This window comes from Microchirus variegatus (genome assembly GCF_963457635.1).
Source record: "Microchirus variegatus genome assembly, chromosome: 2".
In the NCBI taxonomy this organism is placed as follows: Eukaryota; Metazoa; Chordata; class Actinopteri; order Pleuronectiformes; family Soleidae; genus Microchirus; species Microchirus variegatus.
The window spans coordinates 28,400,124-28,421,985 of NC_139803.1; the positions used below are offsets into that span (position 1 = coordinate 28,400,124).

At 42.5% G+C, this 21,862-nt stretch overlaps 3 protein-coding genes across 3 annotated transcripts; 1 reads left to right on the forward strand and 2 right to left on the reverse strand.

Moving 5' to 3' along the window:
• Positions 1-615: 615 nt before the first annotated feature.
• pelp1 (proline, glutamate and leucine rich protein 1) lies at positions 616-10,438 on the reverse strand (the record flags this gene model as incomplete). Its single annotated transcript, XM_083910101.1, has 19 exons — positions 616-984; positions 1,203-1,529; positions 2,132-3,751; positions 4,328-4,430; positions 4,961-5,094; positions 5,387-5,442; positions 5,531-5,684; positions 6,208-6,358; positions 6,685-6,798; positions 6,971-7,059; positions 7,145-7,232; positions 7,574-7,706; positions 8,034-8,190; positions 8,379-8,438; positions 8,580-8,651; positions 9,085-9,234; positions 9,479-9,584; positions 10,034-10,098; positions 10,298-10,438. 19 exons carry the CDS (start codon positions 10,436-10,438, stop codon positions 892-894), a joined length of 3,813 nt encoding a protein of 1,270 aa, XP_083766227.1. The 3' UTR covers positions 616-891.
• Positions 10,439-10,581: 143 nt separating this feature from the next.
• med11 (mediator complex subunit 11) lies at positions 10,582-12,257 on the forward strand. The gene is made up of 3 exons (XM_083910325.1): positions 10,582-10,717; positions 11,174-11,304; positions 11,626-12,257. Exons 1-3 carry the CDS (start codon positions 10,648-10,650, stop codon positions 11,815-11,817), a joined length of 393 nt encoding a protein of 130 aa, XP_083766451.1. The 5' UTR covers positions 10,582-10,647; the 3' UTR covers positions 11,818-12,257.
• Positions 12,258-12,852: 595 nt separating this feature from the next.
• arrb2b (arrestin, beta 2b) lies at positions 12,853-21,444 on the reverse strand (the record flags this gene model as incomplete). Its single annotated transcript, XM_083885841.1, has 14 exons — positions 12,853-13,329; positions 13,700-13,745; positions 14,238-14,314; positions 14,850-14,933; positions 15,057-15,194; positions 15,867-15,939; positions 16,094-16,178; positions 16,251-16,386; positions 16,467-16,594; positions 16,776-16,975; positions 17,063-17,107; positions 17,799-17,859; positions 17,946-17,976; positions 21,419-21,444. 14 exons carry the CDS (start codon positions 21,442-21,444, stop codon positions 13,227-13,229), a joined length of 1,233 nt encoding a protein of 410 aa, XP_083741967.1. The 3' UTR covers positions 12,853-13,226.
• Between the last annotated feature and the right edge of the window lie 418 nt (positions 21,445-21,862).

The following is a 21,862-nucleotide window of genomic DNA, read 5'->3' on the forward strand; positions in this document are numbered from 1 at the left end:
CGTGTAAGTATACTGCCAGTAATCACAGCCTCTGTGTGGCTGCTGGACATCGACCTCCCTAATTTCCTCCCTAATCCCTAAAAGCTTTACTGAGGATCTTTACGTTTATGTTGATTAAAGAGATGGAGCAGTACTTGGCGACAAGGTGGGGTCTGTGTTCACATGTACTGGAAACCATGATGTTAATGTTTAATAAAATGGACCATAAGCATTTATAGAATTCAGAAGGGAAGCCATAGGGACATGGTACTTTGTGTTTGTTGGCATGATATTGAGGATGGTTCAGTTAGAGGGAGTTCTTTTTTCTGTGATTGGTTAATCGAGTGCATTGTCTGTATTGAGTTTTGGAAGTTTAATAGTCCTAAACAAATTAGTCAATATCTTCAATTCCTGTCCTGTTGAAATGCTTTTCTATAATGTTATTCTTTATTTTGTTGACCTAACCAAGTGGTTAAATTACTCCTTTAGAAAATGACACATGATAAACTTCTGTACTTCTTTGTTTTTAATAATAAAGGATATGACAGTAATGACAAAACATGAAGAGCACAGAGGAAAAAAACATGGCAGTAGGATAATCTGTACTAAACCCATGAAGAGAAGCACTGAGTGATGACACGCTTGAACACACTTTACCTCCCTGCTGGGCGGCTGGACGCGAAAAGCACCGTTTCCATGAGTGGATTTAAAACTAGCTTGTGCCAATAACGAGCTACGTGATGTGGTAGAGTCGGAAGTCTCATAGTGGAGGACACATTCTACCATAATGATGTGAACATGAAGGAATGACCGGGGACTTGTTTGGTGAGATAACTCCATCTCAGAAATTAACAAATAATACAGTATCCATTGCAACTTCGGTTCACGTTGTGCTTTGGGATGGAATAGAGTCTATGAGCGCTTCGATCCAGAGGCGCCGTCTTCATCGTCAGGTGGGCAGGCGACAAAGTCGGCCAACATGGAGGCCATGGCGTCTTCAGCGAGCTGAGCGACAGACACAGAGACAACTGCTCAGACTTGGGCGACATTTCAATTGCCAACATTCTTTAATTAAAATGACAGTCTGTGGTTTGTAAATGTAGTTTACATTTCATATAACAAATAAATCGTTAAACAATCATTTCATGTTTGTGGACAAAACCAAGACATTTGAGAAGGTCGTTTCCTGACTTTCAATGCAACAATAAAAATATGTTGTTTACCTTTTTCTTCTCAGTGACTTGTCCCGCCTCTTCCTCTCTGTGCTCCTCGTCTCTCTTCCTCTTCACTCCTTTTCCCTCCTCTCCATCACTCTCTGCTCCTCCTTTTGCTCCTCCCTCTGTCTCCTGCTGCTGCTGCTGCTGCTCTGTTTCCACACCATTGTCTCTTTTCTCTTTCATCTCCTGCTGCTCTTCGGTACTCTGACCTGTCGGGTTTTCAGGCTCAGCAGCTGCCGAATCTCCATCTTGGGTACCTGCTGGTTGCTCCTCCTGGAGACACGGCTGGTTCTCGGTTACACTGGCTTCCTGTGCTGCCTCGGCCCTCGACTCCTGTTGAGTTGGAGAGCGTCAGATACACGGAACAACAAAAACCATAGCCACACCAGCTTTTTTTTTTTTAAGCGAAATCATACCATGATATACTTACTTTTTAAATAACATACAATATTGATGTATATGACAATATAAAGCAAAACAATATTTCTGTGAGGCTGCGATTTGGCTTCTACATGATATCTGGATATTTTTAGGCTATATCCCAATATGCAAGATAGATGGGGACATAAATATATAATATACATAATATATATATTTATATATAATAAGGATTTAGGGAAAAGGGATTAAGCAAGGTTATGTTACTTGTCCTGGCTGAACTTAGCCCCAACTCGGTTGCACAAAAGCAATGGCGCAACAGGACATGTTAATCTTGCTGCTCAATGCGTTCAGTCAGTTGCCACTCTGATCGGAAATAAAGTTTTACATGTCATTCATGATCTTCTGGATGAATTGTACCATTGGTAAAAATTATTTTTGGTCTGTGAAGGCCACTGTGGTTCCCTGATGGTAGGAGCCCTCTGGAAATGAGTCTCACTATTAGATGCCACTCACTCTTACATACTGGGCAGCGATTTCAAAATAAAAAGTAGTACCTGTTGATTCTGATTGGTCACACACTCTTCAGAGGAGGCGGTCTGCTCAACCTCACTGGCTCCTTGCTCCCATGAGCCCTCCACCTCCTGCACCACCTCTCCTCCTTCCACTTCTTCCACTTCAGCTCCCACTTCCCTCCCCTCCGTCTCCTCTCTCTCTTCCAAAGCGCCTCCTGTCACACACAATATCTGGGGCATGGTTGGGTCGTTCATCCTTTCACTCTCGTCCTCCTCTCCACCCCTCCCCTCCTCCAGGACTCCAATGCTCTCCACCTCCTGCACCTTCATCCGGTCCTCCCCGAATAGCACTCTGTTGGTCTGGATCTCCTCTATTCCTCCTTCTTCATCCCCCTCCACACTGAACCCGGCCATCCCTTCTTCAACTTGGATCACCTTCCCCTCCTCCACCCCTTCCTCTTCTGCCTTGTCTTCTGATCCCTCAAGTGGAGGAATGTCTCCGTCGTCGTCCTCCTCCTCCTCTTCTTCATCCAGCTCTTCCCCCTCTTCATCATAATCCTCATACTCCTCTCCATAAAACTCCTCCTCTGGAAAATCACTCACTTCCTCCTCCTCCTCCTCATCCTCCTCGTCCACCCCTTCCTCTTCCTCTTCTAGCTCCTCGTCATCCTCCATGTCCTCTTCCTCCTCGTCATCTGTGCTGTTGATGTTGATGACGCCTGAGTCTTCATTGTTGGCGGGAGGCGGCGGGTGCTGGTGGAGGTGCCTCCCCTGCAGACTCAGCTGGTTCTGCAGCTGGTGCATCTGCAGTGACAGACCCAAGGCAGGCTGAGCCGCGGCCGAGGGCTGCATCAGCATCTGCTGGAGCTGAGGTCTGCTGGGAAGCGACTCGCCGAGACTTCCGGGTGGAGCCGGAAGAGTGCTGGCGCTCAGAGGGGGAACAAGGGAGACCACTGAGGTGCTGGAGGGAGGGAAGGAGTTTATGGGTGTGGTGGAGGTGGAGAGGAGGGGGGAGGATGTGGCCAGGTTGTTGGAGAGTGACACACTGTCTATGGTGGTTGGTGCTGCTGTGGTGGGTACCATGGTGACACACTCTCCCCCTGGTAGCGTGACTGTAGCCCCTCCTGGTGTGGCAGAATTCTGGGTGTTTGCTGCTGCTGAGGTGTCATCCTGCTGGTTATCCATGTTGAGCATCCCCGGTGGAACGATGACCACGCTGTCGTCTGAATCGCTGGCCAGAGAGATCTCCACATCTTCTGCTTCTTCTTTTTCATAACGGACAAACACGGGTCTCTGGCCTTCTGGAGGCCCAAGCCCAGACTGGTCAGTGAGGTGATGAGCGTGTGGGGACAGGATCATGTCTCCTGGGGCAGGGGCCTGACCTGAAAGCCCTGGAACTAGTGAGAGGTGGTTTTCCAGTGAGCCCAGCAAGGAGGTGGGACCCAGGAGGGAGTGGCGGGCAGGGAACGGGGGACCACTGGCAGGGCCTCCTAAAAGAGTTGGCAAAGTGAGTCCAGGAGTGGGTCCCTGGGAGGACGAGAGAACTGGTGCAGTAGGGGTGGGTTTTACGGTGAGGGGCGGTAAAGGGAGGGCAATGGAGGGAGTGCGGGGGTGGAGCAGGGAGTTGCAGATGGCCAGAGCCTCGGTACAAAATGTAGAGACCTGAGAGGAGACGGAGCATAGAGAGTGTTTTAAAACTCAGATGACTCATAGCAAAATAATATAACTGAATAGCAAATTGACCTGCTTTAAATCAACACACATTTTTTAAAGTTTATATGAAAATAATGCAGCCATCCACCTCAGGTAAGGAGTGTTTTTCCTTGGAATTTATTTTACAGGCCATGTAGTACTTAAAGTTGCTATATGTAAGATTTATTATTGGGGTGTTGTTTTATTGTCCATCCCAACTAAGGACAGGTGATGCAATTTACACTATGATGCTTGTATTGTACAGCTGTCTTCAAAATGTTTCCATGTACAGTATACCTGTCCCCATCAGATGAAACTTAAATAAATAAATAAACAAATGAGTGAGTGATTAAATCTAATTTGACCTGTTTCATCACTAAGAACTAACAAGTACTCCTGAAATGATTTTGTTCTATGTCTGATTTGGGTCATACCAAAGCTGGGTGTGGGTGCTGCTGTGAATACAGTTAGGTAAACTACTGTCAAACTCTAACCAGCCTCTCAGCTGTGTCTCTTTCTACCACATTCATCAGAGCAGTCAGTCACCTTCAGGTTGCGGTCGGCCCGTCCTTTGCTGAGGATGGATACAGCGCAGGTCAAAGGTGGAGGCCAACAGGGGGACGGAACCAGGACCAGAGACATCAATAACCTGGACATCCACACAAACAAAACATACATGTTAATGCAATCACTCATACATTCTTAAAAGACAGTCAATACAGCTGTCAGGAGTGTTGTGTCCAAATGCTGGGTTCCAACAACTGCTGAATGTACTGTGTATGGTGTTAAATATGACGTGGAGAAATGTGTGGTGTATAATGCTAAAGAGTGTTGTCATCATATAGAGAACTTGAGAGAGAGAATGTAGAGAATGTGTTTTTTGTCCCTAGAAATATATTTGGGCCACATCATAAAAGATGATGATCACCCATGCACTGGCATCAACAGACATATTCCCAAGCCAACATTTTGGCAAGAACATTTCACATGTGAAAGAACCATGTTAAGATCAGTCTTCTCAAGGTAAATCGTACTCTTACATACATAGCCCCAATGTAGCTTCACCACAGCCATACAGAAACTGCAGTTTGCCTATAATGAGCTATGAAAAGCTCTATTTATACAAATGGACCTTGTGTCTGGCACTAAAATTGAACTGAACCAAACGAAAGGTTGTACCTGTATAGTTCCTGCCGTGTGAGGGCGCTGCTGTACTGGCCGCCGATGCCCCCTGCAGGTTCACATGCAGTGTTGCTACTGGACAGTTGCTGCTGCAGACGCACACACAGCGGTAGCACCAGGTCATGAAGACGCTGAAACGGAGAAACACACAAAGCAGAGAGTTACACGCACACACTTACACAAACTGTCCGTTTGCTATTTAAAATAAAAATGAGGTGTCCATTCAGAAATAGAGTGAGAGACAGAAGGATTCGTCCATGGCTTTTAATATGATAATACAGGAGTGTAGATGTAGCTTTTGTCAGTTACAGCAGCATGTTAATGTCCTCTGCTGTGCAGCAGTAATGTAATTACAGTTTAATTAACCTTTATCCATGTTTTAAACTTTACTTCATTCCATCACCACAGTGACACCGACATTACCTTGTGTATATCGTCCTTCAGCAGTGCCCCACTCGTCAATATGATTTGTCTCAGAGCTGTGAATAAGAAAAACAACGATGTGATCACACCAAATTAACCATGACCACTTATGTAAGTCAAATACAAACTTGGGGAAGTTGTCACCTCTGAGGGCTGAAAGGCATGTGTCCTGATTGGCCACGTGGTCTCCTTTCCTCTGCAGAGAAGGCCCACCTGTGTCTGCCATGACCAAAGGCTTGGTTCTGCGAGGGCCTGGTTTCCCACCGGGAACAGCGTCAGCTGACAGACCAGCCCGGAGCTGGAGAACAGACAGAGAGGGACACTTAGAGACGATATGAAGACGCTACTGCATTAAAATATGACGAGTGTTGGGGTGGGAATCACAGGGTGCCTCAATACAATACGTGATACATGGTCAACGATACCAGTACAGTTTGTCAGACGACCACAAACACTGAATTCAAGCCACAGGTCACTCTGAAGACAGTGAAGCATGGTGGTGCAAGCATCATGATATGGGCATGTTTCTCTTACTATCGTGGCAGGCCTATTTATTGCATACCAGGGATCATGGATCAGTTTGCATAAAATACTTGAACACAGACACAACACAGATGTGAAGCAGTTCTATTTTATGAACAGCCCAATATACATTTTTCTAGTTAAAAAAATGTCTACATTTTCCTTCAATTTCACTACATTCTACAAGGATTTTGTGCTTACAAGTTTTTAAACACGCTGCTATTATTTTGAACACAGATATATAAGGTTTGACCATATAATATATAAAGTCAAACTTGGGGAAACCTGAGCTCACTCACCTTGACAGCGTCTGCCCCCGGTGTGATGTCACCAAGCAGGTGGTTAAGGAGGAGCTCTGAGTGGCCAGGGCTTCCCTGAACAATGTTGGCAGATGCTCCAGCCACCTGGACCCACAGCTCTAAGGTTCTGTACACCGATACCCTCACTGAGCTAAGACACAAGAAGCACAGTCATGTGACACTTGGCATCTGAAATAACCCCATCACGTCTGTTGTTTGAGCTCAAAGCTGTATAGTCAATTGCCCAAAATCTGTCCTGTAAGTGATGTACACAAATGTACACATTTATCACTACTCCTCCTCCTGTAATTCTTATATTTTGTGTTTGCTTTGGTGTTGGGCTGTGCCCTCAGTGGATGTTAGCCTCTCCCTCTTATTGTCAACTTTCTTGCAGCTATCATGTTCCTTTCCCTCCATTGTATGTTTATCCCAAAGTCAAACAAACAGAGCACACGTGGTGGCTGGATCTGCAGTTACCTGTAGGATCTCTGCTGACCCACACTGGCTTCATGTGGGGGCGTCCAGGCAGACAGAGTCTGAGAAAAAAGCCTCTGTAGGACTACAGTGTATTGAACCATGCTGCTACGTGCACTGTAACACAAAGTACAAATATTTGTTTTCACAAACACTAATGAAATACTGGTAAAAAACAAAAAACACATTTTGATCTCGATGTTACAACAATAAATAATAGTCGATTAAGTTAGCAATCAATTATTAATTTGATTTTAAACCAGGCTTGTGTGTAGATGTCTGTACTCACGCCATGATAAGTGCTGCCAGCACATCCAGTGTGTTGGCGTGAATGACAGGCAGGACCAACAGCCTCACACTTCCATCACCTGTTAAATTCTAACGCAGACAAAGTGAAAGGTGAATAAATTACAACAAATACTAAATTGATAACAAGAGTATATGCATATGTGTGTGTGCTCACTATGCTCTTGGAGCTGACAGCGAGGGCTCGGCACACCAGGTTGAGTATTGGTCTGACGGGCAGACGGACAGCAGAGGCTGGATCCATCCTGATAGACAGAGACAAGGGAAGAGAACAGTGTAAATTTTTAAAACAATTAATGACGCCTCTATAACTGCCATTTATGGACAGTATTTCATATAAGCTCAATCAACACAAGAGAACCTGACCGAGAGCTGGTTATCATTTCAAAGTCAGCTATTTCTGTGCCACAGGCACACTCCAAGTTACACTTTCGTAACTCGGAGACGCAGCCAATAGGGCGTCTCCCTTGATGGAGCCTGTTGCAGCAGCTCTCTCTACTTTCTAGCTTAAAGGTGACATAGAATGATGTCAGATACTGGCAAAAATAATTGGATTGGATATAGAAGGGTAGTGTGTGTGTGGTACCTGAGTGTGTGTTTGAGTGCCAGGCAGACAGCCGTGTATCTGTGCTGGAGCTGCAACAGCAAAAGAGGATCTGATTGGTCGAGATGAGGAAAGGCCAACTCCATCCCTGGACCTTCGTATTGCACTGTTCCTTCTGTGAAGGTAATAATCATCATCATAATCAGAGTACAATATGATCCAACTGTGACCAGAGCAACATGTTCAAGAGTTATAACGATTATATTCAGAACACCAACACACTCTCTTCATGTGGTCAGGCAACTTATTTACCGACAAGCACTTACAGTTACAGGGTAACTGTCCGTAATGAGAAGCAAACTTCGAAACAGAAAACCCCAGTTCACCACCAACCTCTCTAATATATGGATATCAAATGGTTTTTACCAGTATCGCCCAGCCAAAGTACTGCAGTGTTGCACAAGCAATTAATACAAAAGTAAGAACAAGTATAGCAGCTCACCTGCTTCAGAACCTTGATAGATCTGAGCCAACAGGCTATTGGCTGATGCCAGTAAGCAGTGAATCTGATTGGTCCAGCCCTCAGCTCTGCCAGCACCAACCCCTCTGTCCAACAGGCCCCCGAGACAGGGCAGGCGACCATAACACTCACATGCCATCTAACAGAATAACAGAGAAACGAACGAGAAAGGAAGGATTAACATGTTGTCATAAAACCTTTTCACCAGCTGCATTTGTACATGACTTTTCTTCACCCAAATATCACCAAGTATCAACAACAACAACAAAACGTTTTCGAGCACTTTTCATTGATACACACAATGATGAAAGAGTGGGAGTCACAAACCTCTTGTGTTTTCTTGTTGATACTGTCCATTTTGGAGAGGAAATAAGCTCCCAGTTTGTCCTAAAAGACAGGTTTTTTTTCCAGTTTTTTCTCAAACAACATGACATGATTTTTTTCAACCGTCTCTATAAATTATAAGACAAGGTCTTAAGATGGAAATTAAAATTTCTTTGCTCCTATTTTGTCAGCTTTGTATCTTACCCGCAGGGATCCACAGGCTCTGGGGTAGTAGGTCATACAGGCCGTCATTCCCTCCATGGCCGACAGCTCACACTGATATCGGAGGGGGAAAAGGTGGAAATGAGTTGCAAAACATACAAAAAAAAACAACATTTTAAATCATTACCGTGTGATATTTGTGCAGATCTGTGAGAAACAAATATGTTTGAATTTTCATCAGGATTGTTTGTCGAATATTCACCTATTCTAAACTTAAGTGAATGAGAGCTAGTCAAAGGAATGCAGGGGTCACAATGTGTTGAGTCAAGAGGAAGAGCTAACGAGAAGCATGTGCAAACAGACAAGGAGTCCACAAACTACCAAAAAATGTTGCTGCATCTATTAGGAAAATGAATTCTTTATCATTATAATCGATGATGAAATCTTTTTTTTTTTTCATTTTTAAAATAATTATGAATAGTCACACAAAGTGGAATAAAATAAATGTTTTTTATCCAAGTTCTGTGTTGCCCTCCTGTTCCCTCACCTCTGTTTTCAAGCCCAGCAAAGACGTCAGGATGCCCAGGATGGAGTTGAGGCCGACCTCCCTTGCCATCTCTGGTATCTGAGAGGAATACTGCAGCAAATCCTTAAGAATATCCACCGCTAACTGGATGGTTTGAACCGGAGCCTGAGACTGAAGGGATAACATCCAAAGACACAAAAGAGGAGGAGGAAGAGAGAGAAATTAAAAAAATAAAAAATAAACCAGGAACAGGAATCACTAAACTGTGTGTGGCTACGGACAGATTACCAAGTAACTCATATCCAAGTCTAATTCAGTTGATCCATCTCATATTAAAACATGTAAACAAAGATTTAAACAATGTGGCTGGTAATTTGAACATAGCCTGTGTACGTGTGCGGGGCATTAGGATTACCTGTATGATCTGCTGCAGAGAACGGAGCCAGGAGAGGCAGTGCTGCTCAAACAGATCACTGGAGCTGTCTTTGACCAGCATGGAGAGCAGGCAGAGACCCTCAAACCTACACACATACACACACAATAGAGAGATTTTGTTTCAGTGCGACCATTAAACCATCACTCAGCTTACAGTTAACCCTGTAAAATCAGCCTTCAATAATCAGTCTCCTCTTGTTGTTTCTCTTCAGATCTCCTTCAACCGTATAACTGTTTCACAGGTTTGCAGCGTTTCCACCAAGTGGAACAATTCGGTTTGGTACAGTATGGGGCATTATTTTTTTTACATTTCCATTCAGAAGTTCCTATCCAAGGAAAGGAACGGTTGGGTCTGGTTACGTTCCATTCTTTGGCACCCTTCCCTTGGTGTACCAGATTATAACGGTACTTTAACAGGATTATGAATACCTTCTGAATTGTGGGATTAAAGTATTACTGTAATGACTGTATTAGCAAAATGTTCAATACATCCACTGACTGCATCACTGATGACAGCTGAAGTGAAAAAAGTCACCTGGTCTTGCTCGAGCCCAGTTTGGCGTTGCTGAAGCCCACGAGACCCCCGACAGCGCTCGCGCCCTGCACAGGTACACACATATATTAACCACAAACACAATCTCATACTGAGTATAAACATGCGCAGCATCAGCAGCTTTGACACACACTCCCTGCAGTTAACAGTGAGTAACAAAGCATGTGTAGCAGCTGCAGCCCAGCAGCAGCAGGCTAACAGGGAATTAGCTTCCGAGTTAACGTGCTCCTCCGGGCCGCTCTGTACCTGGGTCTGAAACACGCCATGTTCTCTGTAGTTGGCCAACAGTGCGGGTAAATACTCGGGACGGTGCTCCTTCAGAACCGACACTAAACCCTCTGTTAGTCTCATGGCAGATGGGCCATGCAGCCAAGCCGAAGTCGCCATCTTGCCTGTCCGCTGAGCTGACGTCATCACTGTGCGACGGCCTGACGTCAATTGACTGCGCTCTTTGTTGTCGTGCAGACTGAGCGTACATGTTTTAGACCTATTCTAATGAAAAGAGGCTCCTGGTTTAGTTGTAACCCTTGTTTCACAGACCCGAGTTATCTGGACTGTCTTGGTGTTGATTAGTGCTGTTTGTATCTGTGTCACTGATGGCTAATGAGCGACTTAGAGCTTTGGAGGACGTAGAGAAGGAGATAGCGATGATCCTTCAGTGTGCCGGTAGGAACTGTGTGTGTGACCGTAAAAGTACTAAATACCGTATTCCTTGCTTCCTTAAAATAAGGTATATTCTTATTATTTTCGAATATATATAGAACTAGTATAATTTCTATACGACTCCTCTATATGTATGGATCTGGCTCATTTCTGTATTCTACATGATTGTGTTTGTTTGTATGTATATAAAATTGGGTTACATTTTCTAAATGTACAGATCTAGTGCAGTACAGTAGACCAAAATCCTCCATATATAATAATTAGGTCTTTTTTTCTATATCTACAGATATAGTATAGAGCTGCATACCACTGTTCCCTAAATGATTGGGTATATTTTATGTAAAGATCTAGTTCAGTGCTGAAGACTATGTAGTGGTGAACCTCAGCTTCATGTAACCGACCAATGCTTTGTCACATCAGCTCCAAACCTCATGGATTATTGTTTGTTTATCTTCACAGGTAACATAGTTCTGGAGCTCTCCAAAGACAAACATAACGCCAGCCTCCTGGACAGACAGCTGGGCCAGTTCCAGAGCTCTGTCAACCGCGTGGAGAGTGAACTTAGCGCTCAGATCCGCTACCTCACACAGGTCAACACTTACACTTTAAATGTGTCTCACGTGTCACTGCTGACAACGTATACAACTAAAGGGCTATAGTGCCTTATCGAACAAGTAAAGAAAAGAAAAGAGTTGTCACATAGAAATATTATTTTATTTACCTTTGTTTTACAATGTCATCACACAATCTCCTGGCAATGCTGTCAGAGATCAGTGTATTTTTGGCTCCGGAATCCATATAGAGCAATTCATAAATAACATGCTGATAATTCAGAGTGTAAATCTATGGTAAATAGCTCTATAACGTCTGTGACGAGTCAGTCTCTGGTAATTCTCCTGTTTTCTCTCCAGGTGGCGACTGGCCAACCTCATGAAGGCTCCACGTACTCAGCCAGGAAGGATTGTCAGATGGCGCTGAACAGAGCCGAGTACGCCAAGGTCAAACTAGGAGAACTAGGACGCACCTGTGAAATGATGCTGGAGCAGCAGCAACAACAACAACAACAACAACAGCAGCAGCAGCAGCAACAGCAGCAGACATGAGAGCAGCAGATTCACTGATGTGACTGTATATAAGCCTTTGTTCATTGAAATTGTTTAATAATCCTTTTATATCTTTAAATACTGGAGTTACCCAAGAATGGAAGAGAACCTTTTGTATACAAGCCTGAATCTTTACTTTTGTACTCAATGAATGTTGCATTTCGAGATGTTTTCATTTTCATACCATAGAACAGATATAGATTTGATTATATCAAGTCTTAATAAATCTACCCATAATCAATATTCTAAACCGGGGGCGTCAAACTCAAATGATCTGGGGGGCAACCCCATCCAGTCTGGTCAGGAGGAGGTGTTCAGTGACAATATCTTACATCATTCGAACATAAAAGTGTTTTAACATGACATGAAGGTCACAATAAAGAACACAAAAATTAATCTATAAATATCAAAAACAGATACAACTATCTTCAACTCAACTATCTTCCCTGGTGATTTTTTTTTGTATAAAAATGTGAATGCTTTATCTGACCATTGGAACAATAAAGACATTTTTAAGCACAGCTGTTGTTATTTTCCTCCATTTTATTGAGTAAAAATAACGGATTAGCCAATATGAAGCTCAGTATCGTTGCAATTATGGTCAAAATCACTGAATCGGATATCAGACAGATGAAAATGTATACATATACACAAACATAATGCGATACAACCCATCTAATCCAATATATCACATGCTTCACTATGCGCAATCTGTAAAAGTGTCAACAACAGCAGCATTTTTGCTGAGTCATGATGTGGGCTGTTTATTTCTTCATAGGAGAAGAGTATTAGTTACACAGTTGCACAAATATGCCATTAACAGCTTCATAACTGTATAAGACTGACATTGGTATTGGACAAGAAAAAGTGGCATTAGCGTATTCAATAAATCTCAGTTTTGATTATAAGGATAATTCAACATTTATTGTACATTTCTGGCTTTTAAAAAAAATAATATTTTGCATAAAAAACAAGAAATGACTTATTTTCTTCAAACATTCATTTTGCTTAAAATCTTTTTTAAAAATGGTTTTGTGTTCTGTATCAAATGGTGTATATATGATATTTAAAAACTAAAAGCACAATCAGATTAAACAACAGTTAGATAAAGTTGATATACTTTACACATTTAATATAAGGAAATTAAATCTACTATAGAACACTTTTTTTTTATTTGTATCTTCACTCTCTGCTCCACATATAAAGATACATTCGATAAATGTGCTCAACTCCCTGACCATTGACCATTTCCTCTGTTTTACTCTGACATACAATCAGTGTCACTCAGTGTATCTGTATAATATGAGGTCCATACAATAATACAGTTTATTAAAGTTTGGTCCATATATTGTGTCTTTTTAATTCCTCTTCTTGGTCTCTGGTTGGTGACCTATAACCCTCTGGACGTGCTAACAGAGGGGGTTAAAATCCTCATCGCTGTGGTCCTGCAACCCTCTTAACTGCAGGCGAGCAAAGTCCTCAAAGACAAAGTCATCAAACTGGGAGGAAGAACTACAAAAAAAAAGGATAAAGGGGATTTCATCATCATTTTCCAGGAAAAATAAATAGTTTTTTATATTTATTGAATTTATAGTTTGGTTGTATTTTTCTTTCAGTATTGCTTATTTTATTTATATGCAATAATAAAAAGGGGGACCTTGTATTCGTTTTCTAGTACTTCTATACGTATTAATCACTTGTCTATGTCCGAACCCTTTGCTGCTGCAACAATGTGAATTTCCACAGTTTGGGTTTGATCAATAATGTTTTATCTAATCTAATATAATCTAATCTGAATGTCTACCTGCAACACTTGTGAACACACAGATTGTTGAGACCAAAATGTGTTCTCACAACCACACAAAGAAACACACATACTTACTTTACATTGAAGTCTATGAGGTTTGCAACTTCAGTAGCATTAGCCGCTGGGGAAACAGGACACATTAAGACATTTTATTACAAGATGTACAACTTCAAATTCACTCATTTCCGTTGTTGACAACAGTGAGGTGCATGTACGAGTGGAGTGTGTGTGTGTTCTTGTATGTATGCTTTGTGTGGACCCACATTTTTTATAAAGTATAGGGAGTGAGGAAATTTTGTCTGCTTCTCGTAACTTTAAAGGACTTTTGGGGGGTTAAGAGATAGTTTTGGGGTTAGGGCGCCATGTCCTCCATCAGTGTGAAATGAGTCTTATCCACACAAATCACAGGTTCCCCCTTCTTCTCCTTGTAGAATTTGGCAGGATGTACACTGAGAGGTTAAACGCTGCCCTCCAGAGTTCAAAGTCCTGAATCACAGTTATTTCTGCTCCTCAATGTCTGGTTGCCTTAATTAACATAACAACCAAAAAAGTATTTCAACGTCCGTGTGTCTGTCTATGTGTGTGTGTGTGTGTGTGTGTGTGTGTGTCTCACCTGTCTGCAGTTCAGAACAGGGCTTGCCCATAGGTTTGGGATGCATTAGGACAAAAGGAATTTCCACTGCTACATCCCTACATGTATAATAAACAGACAGACCGACACACACATAAACTAGTGAGTCACTCATACAGAATACACAGTTAGTGAATAGTTCTTGTATTTTCTTACTGTGAGAAACAGGCACAGCATGTTCAATTGTAATATACGATAGATCAGTTAAGGCTTCAGTGGGCAGGACCTGTCTGTCTCTTAAACCATCACCATCTCAACCTTAACTTTCTTTCTTTATCTCCAAACTGTTAACAACCTGCGTTGTCCCTCGAATATGCTCGTTTTCATCCTGTCCATCCTCTTCACTCCCAACCAAAATCTCAGCTCTTTTTCAGCTCTGACACTTCCAAGTCTGCCTCCTGTCTTTTAGACAGTGCCACTGTCCCCAAGCCATACATCATAGCAGTTCTCACTACCATCTTCACTGATCAGAGAGGATATAATGTAAGAAAAAGAGGTAGTTGGAGAATAGTGTACCATAGAACTTCAGCATAAAACGTGACTGTGCTCTTTTAAGTTTAGTTGAGCAGCAGGGACGCAGGGATAATCACCTACCCTCCTCGAGACACCACCAGTTTGACTTTAACTCTGTAAGAAACCACAATCCCCATCATCTCCTTGTTGGTCCCTTCTTTCACCCTGTAACACACACACAGATAAGACATACACAACTCAGGCATAAGAGGAACATGGCATGTACATACACTTAATGCATACTTATTCTGTATATCAATGAGTTATACTAATGTAATATCTGTGTACATGGTGCTGGAGGCCAAGTTGGTATCTTCATGCTTTAGTTTTCCATCCAGAGCCAGACCTCTCTTCTCCCTGTTGCTGCCCAGCATGGGGGTCACAGTGTAGACCTTACAGGAGGTAGAGCTGGGAGCCACCTGGTCACTGAAGGTGAGAGTGGGTGTAACCAGCCAGAGAGTCAGTGGTATCATGGGAACAGAATGTTTGGACTGTTGCTACACATTTGCTCCTGGTGTTTTAATTGGTCAATCTTGCCTGCTTGTATATTAATTATCATCTGCATATAAATGCAACTAATCTTTTTTTTTATTCACTGTCATCAGCTGATGGACAACTTGCTGCACTTGTTGATGACATCATTTCCATAACATGCTTGAGTAAGCATGAGAAGAGTTGCAATCTGCAGTCTCACCATTGGATTTCACTATTGGCTAAGTCCAATCTGCCAGTCCTGCAAATATTTCACAATAAAAGCCTTGTTTAAAAACTGAATGGGCCACATCGTTGGTGTAGTATTGCAGCAAAAAGACCCGGGTTTGTGACCCGGTTTGAACAAGGGCCTTTCTGCATGGAGTTTGCATGTTGTCCCTGCGAGTGCATGGGCTTTTCTCTAATTTTCAAATGTTTCCTCCCACAGTTTTAAAACATGCAGATGTTAATTGGACACTCTAAATTGACCATAGGTGTGAGTCTGGGTGTGAATGGGTGTTTGAGCTAAAATTGAATCTTCTTGAATACATTGGTTAAAGTGACAAGTACATCTTTCCATGATCACTCTAGTAATTAAGCATAATGAAGAAAGCAATAAATACTCACTCTGCTTCAACCAGGGCGACTGAACACTTGTACTGAGCCGTGGAGAACAAACAGATGTCCGCAAACTGGCAAACTGACAAGAGGAGAAGAGAATGAGTTTAGCTTCTCTTCGTCATCAACATCAATAAATATAATTTACTGACACTTCAAAAACAAATTGAACCTTTCTTCCCAAATTGATTTGTATCAGAATGACTGAAAAGTAAGAGTGAGAGAGCTTGAGTTACCAGAAACCTTCACTCTCTTCACAGTCTTGGTGGAGTTGTTGGTGACATGGACATTGACATTGATGGGCTCACCGTGGTAGTACAGCTGCAGAGAAATAAGAGGCTGGGCGTGAGTTTATTCCACTAATCACGTGACACGTCAAAGCATGTGATATACCTCCTTATCCAGTGAGGCCTCTAAATGTAGAGACCTGTCAGACATGAGGAAGCTGCGAAAGGTCTCCACCATGGGCTGAGGACCGGACTTCTCTGGTGCATACTGAACCTTCCGGATCACTAGATGCACAGAGTTCCTGCACACACGTACATTTATGGAGGACAGGATTCAAAAAGGGAAAATTATAATGAGTTTGGTCTCAAATGTATGGAAGACCTTTGGTGGATCTTTTCCTCCACGGTCTTTGCGCAGAAGACTCGCAGCTCATATTCCACACCACACGCCTTCCCGGTGTCCTCTGGGCTCGGCTGCAGAGTCACAGAGCAGGGCAGGTTCTGGGGGATCTGACAAAAATCAAATACAGAAATCAAAATCTAAATGTCAGCCGTTAGTGCACCATGTTCAAAACTCTTTCTATATATATATTTTTTTTTTTACAGTGTACAGTTAATGTCAATGTAAAGTATTTGCACTTTGCAGTTCAAGTTTAGTTGAAAAGGCTGTGTTCATGTCTGGTGGTCTTACAGTGAAGCTGAAGGCATTGGCGTGCTGACCCAGCTTCTTCACCAGTCTCTCCTGCAGCAGGCTCAGAGGTTTCTTCTCCTCCTGTAGAGGAGGAGGAAACACCTGCACGGTGCTGACATACAGATCCTTCCTGAACGAAAGGCCCAAGACGTCCAGGTCCTCCCGACCGTAGCAGAATGCACAGGTGAGCCTCACAAACACTGAAGGGTGGACACAGACACATTTGACAGTTCAGTGTGGTCAGAGATCAACAGGCTGTTACTGTGCCTAGTATATGTTTTTATCACCTTTTCTGTCTTTCAGATACTCTGGATCAACAAGGAACACTCCATCTACAGAGAACACACACATATACCAGGGTGGTATTAAAACAGGGGGTTAAGAATGAGCGTCTAGTATGGTCAAGAGGAGGCCAGTCGAAAAAAAAGCAAGGCCTAAAGTATACACTCTTAGAAATAAAGGGTTCCAAAAGGGCCCTTCTACAAGGGCTGAGGTTCTACCTGGAACCATTTGCTTCTGAAAAACCCTTTCCCGAAGAAATAGTTTTTTAAGGGTTCTTGGTAACACTAATGGTTCCAGTAAGAACCATTTTGAGCCAGAGAACCCTTTAAAACTCTTTTAAAAAGGGTTCTTGGTGGAACCCTTTGGGAAGGGTTCTCTCTATGAGGACAAGCAGAAAAACCTTATAAAGGTTCTTCTAAATGTATATACAGTAGTGTAAAATAAGTAGTAGTACAGTGAGAACAGTAGTAGAGACTGGGATGTAAACACGGTGGTCTTCCACCACCCCCACATCTTCTCCAGTAATACACTATGTTATATATATATAACCTGGTCCTAATGGTAAATGGTCTGTATTTTTCAGGGTAAAGATGTGGTTTTAGGGTTAGGCTTACAATTGAGTTTAGGGTTAGGCACTTAGTTGTGATGGTTAAGGTTAGGGTGAGAGGCTTGGGAATGCATTATGTCTATGAGGTGTCCTCACTAAGAATAAAAACTAGTTTGTGTGTGTTCAACACTCACCTACAGGGTCCACATGGTCTAAATGATCAACAAAATCTCGCTTTCCCAGATAAACCGTGAGCTGTGGAAACAAAAGGGGGAAAAAAAAAGTGGCAATTAAGAAAATCTAAAAAAGAAAGTGAAGGTGAAGAGAAATAAAAGTCTTACTTTGCAGTTGGGGCTGGACTTCTTGAAGACTCTGGGGAGAGAGGACAGTGCAGATAATGTGGCATAACTTTTGGAACTAACGCTGAAACAATATGATATAATATAACTTTATGCTTATTGACCAAAAATGCATAACAATTAGTGTGCAACAGACAGAAAGAAAATACCATACAGGCTGATATTTATAAACTCTTCAAGCACCTTAATAACAAGGAACTAAAAGTAATGGAAAAGAGGCCAATCCACTTGCATCATTGTCATATTAGAAAGATACAATTTAAAGAGGCTATTTATCTTAAAAGTTTGAATGTTAAAATACTCTGTATTAAGACATAATCCACCAAGGACATGTGTCTTATCTTATCTCCCTACAGAGAAGCACTTCCTGTCCATCAGAGCATGCACTTCACAGACACTTTTTACACTCCAGTTGTCAGTGTGGGCTGTTACTTGGACATTTTATCAAGGCTTTGTCTTAAGCTTTATTTTCTGCTGATTTATTTAAATGAATTGTGGGTATTTGTGGCTACATTGTTTCATTCACTGTAATATTTATTTATAGATTTTAAGGGTTGAGAGAGCATTATGTATGTTATGACAATGACATATATGTGTGTGTGTGTGTGTCATGTACATCAACACCACTGTTTCCTTTATTTCACACTGTTCCTGACTTTACTTCACCCTCTTACACATGTCGACATAGTGTTGAGAGGAAATCTCATCCATGATCAATTTCTATGAAACACATTTAGCTGCACTTCACAATGAACTCCCTGAGCTACAATGTGCTGTTGTCAGCCCTTTGTGCCACTGCTCCCAGTGTGTGTGTGTGTGTGTGTGTGTGTGTGTGTGTGTGTGTGTGTGTGTGTGTGTGTGTGTGTGCCTCCACAGGAAGCGGGACATGTGAAAGTGAGGACCTCAGTTTTGACTGGTCCTCACGCTCTGTCACGCATTAAATGGGCTATTTATGGGTTTAGAGAGTTAGGTTAAGGTTAAGCTTTTATAACCCTTTTAAAAATGAGTTTGATTACACTGTGCATGTAAACCTACCGACTGTTATTCTGGTTCTATGTAAAGGGAGATCAGTTAGCTGTATGCACCTCATACAACCACCTGTGTCGCTTCAACTTTACATGCTGTACAATAAACAGCAAAGAGTGTGTGTTCCATCACAGAGAAAAGCTTAACATGAAGTGAATTAAATGGATTCCAGGAAATGAGGCCAGGGTATCTCTCGTGTGGATGCCAGGAATTATTATGCAACAACAGAGTGTTGCTATTAATCAGCTGGCTTAATCCAGGGGGTTCATAAACGTAGCTGTTTAACTGTAGTAGAGAAGGATTCCTGCGAATGTGTTGAAGATGATGACGTGAACAGCTTCATGGTGAGTTTCTGCTCACTGCTGCAGTTTTTAACGGTGTTAGAATGACTCTGTGCAGGAATGTGCTGCCTTTTACATCCTGAGGAAAGAAACAGGCTGAACGAGCAAAATTCACATCCTGGTTATCTTCAGAACTGTCCTTTACACTGCAGGACACGTGAAGCCTTTCCCGTCAACCCCTTCATTTAAAAAGCAGCGAAAGTCCTTCCATGAGCTCAGCAGGGTTTGGAACCTGTGAGGTCAGCACTGAGGACAGGACACAGCGTCTTCCTGCTGAAACACCACTCACACTTTTACATTCTTACACATGGCAATGTCTTTGGCCGTGCCTCCAAAAACGCTAGTTGTGCATCGTACTGTGAGACACTGACAGTGTCAGTGTCAAGAAATTTAGGACGGACATCTCACAGTGCGACTTCTGCTACTACGAGTGTCATCCGTCTACACTGCTATAGAAGTAGAAAACTAGAGATAAACAATGTGAAGCATCTCTGGCTCTTTTTCTTTGGTTTTGGGGTTGCGTTGACCTATGCGATGTTGGTCATAACAGCAGTCACACTGTGAGATGTTCATCCTACATTTCTTATACGGTCAGAATTTTTTTTCCAGGCTTTCGTTGGTTGCAAGACCGTGATAATGGCCGCCTTTAAACCCTTCTTACAGTATGACCTGTCTTACAGTGCGGCGTACGACCACCACTTTAGCCGTCTTTTGTCTGACGCAGCCCAAAATTGCACAATGTGAAGCCGGCATAAGAATGATAACTGGCCCATGACCTCCTCTACCTTTTAAACACAGCTACAAGTAGAGAAGAGCTGTCCAATGATACTGAAACTGCAATGGCTGCAATGAATGCACAATATCTTAATAATAAAATTATAATTCTGACTTGAAGACAAGAATGAAACCTTCTCTCTTTGAAACACGGTAGTGAAGAGTGTGATATTTGTTTTAGGACTTGAAAAACAGCAAACCTTATATATGAATATGTTTAACACGGGAAACAAACAGTGGTGGTTGTTAGTTACATACACACACACGTGATTTGCCACAGAATTACTCATTTTATCTGAAATATTCAAAGTTTTGTCAAATTGGTCACCGCAAACAAACAATAATCCATAATAACGATTGTCGAAATAGATATTTCGCTTCATGATTGATCTTAAACTCATCATAAATCAAATGACTGCAGGTCAGTTTCCTGTCACCAGGGCTGGACTGGGATCAATACATGGCCCTGGCATTTTTGCCCATGGCTACGGCTCACCATGATTATTTACAGTATATGATATTCAGAGACATGATATACCAGAAAAAGGAAGGGCCTCAGAATTCTTTGCTTGGGGCCTCAAAGTTTCTATAACCACCCCTGGTCGACCCAGGCCCATAGATTCTGCACGAGACCCCCCCCCCCCTCCAATTCGAAAGACAGTTTCAGTCTAGACACACATCTTCTCCACAGCAGGTGAGACAGGTGATGACTGAATCAATCATGTCTTTATAAACTTTTGTGAATGTCAAACTAGTTTGAAACAACACCATACTCTACATACTATCCCTCTCTGTGTGTACATGTGTCAGCTGTTTTTGTTTTAATTTATGTAGTGGTCTTTTTTTCCCCCCTCCCCACCAAAATTTTTTATCACCAGCCACCACTGCTTTACAAACACCAGTCCGCAGTAAAAACTCATCTCCTGTACAAACAATGGGGAATGAAAAATTATGTGACTAACAACTGTAGGAGACAAGACAGAGGAGGAGTGTGTGTCAAACAGCAGAGAACAGTACAGGTTTATCACCACACCGCTCTTATTTATATAGTGTCTACAGTACATCATGATGACAACAATGTTCTTATGTTCCACACTGTGACTCCTCTGAGGATCTCTATATAGAGCTGTTCCCTCACTGTGCTGTTTTCTACTGAAGCACAAACTATCCACATGTATTCAGTTCTGTCTCACTGTCCTAACACTGACAGACTGAGGACACAGACGCATGTTAGAGTTTGTTCCCCATGATGATATGAAGTCCAGTATAAGGACGTGCAAAAAGTCATTTACACCATAAATCACCTCCTCTTACCTCGTCCCCGCTCCTTTGTCTCCCATGTCTCCTGTCTGTCCGCCTGTATGGGCTCTCTGTCTGTCTGTATGGGCTCTCTGTCTGTCTGTCTGTCTGTCTGTCTGCTGTGCGGACACTCGCTGACATCCGCTGGGGTCCCGTCAACAACATCGGCGCGTTGCGCCCCTTTCCTCTGACCACGCCCATATGTTATGATGGACAACACAGCGGACCAATCAGGTCACACCGATACTCCACATTGATGTGGGAGTGAGTGGAGCAGACAGCAGTCATATGCACTCTCTCTCTCTCTCTCTCTCTCTCTCTATCTTTTTAAAAAAAAAATCTCAAGTTTACCATACACCATAACAAATAGTTTAGTTATAAAGTTTTCCAGTATATACACAGTGTGGGTTTGATATATTTAGAATATAAACACAGTTTAAACATGGGATATTATATATG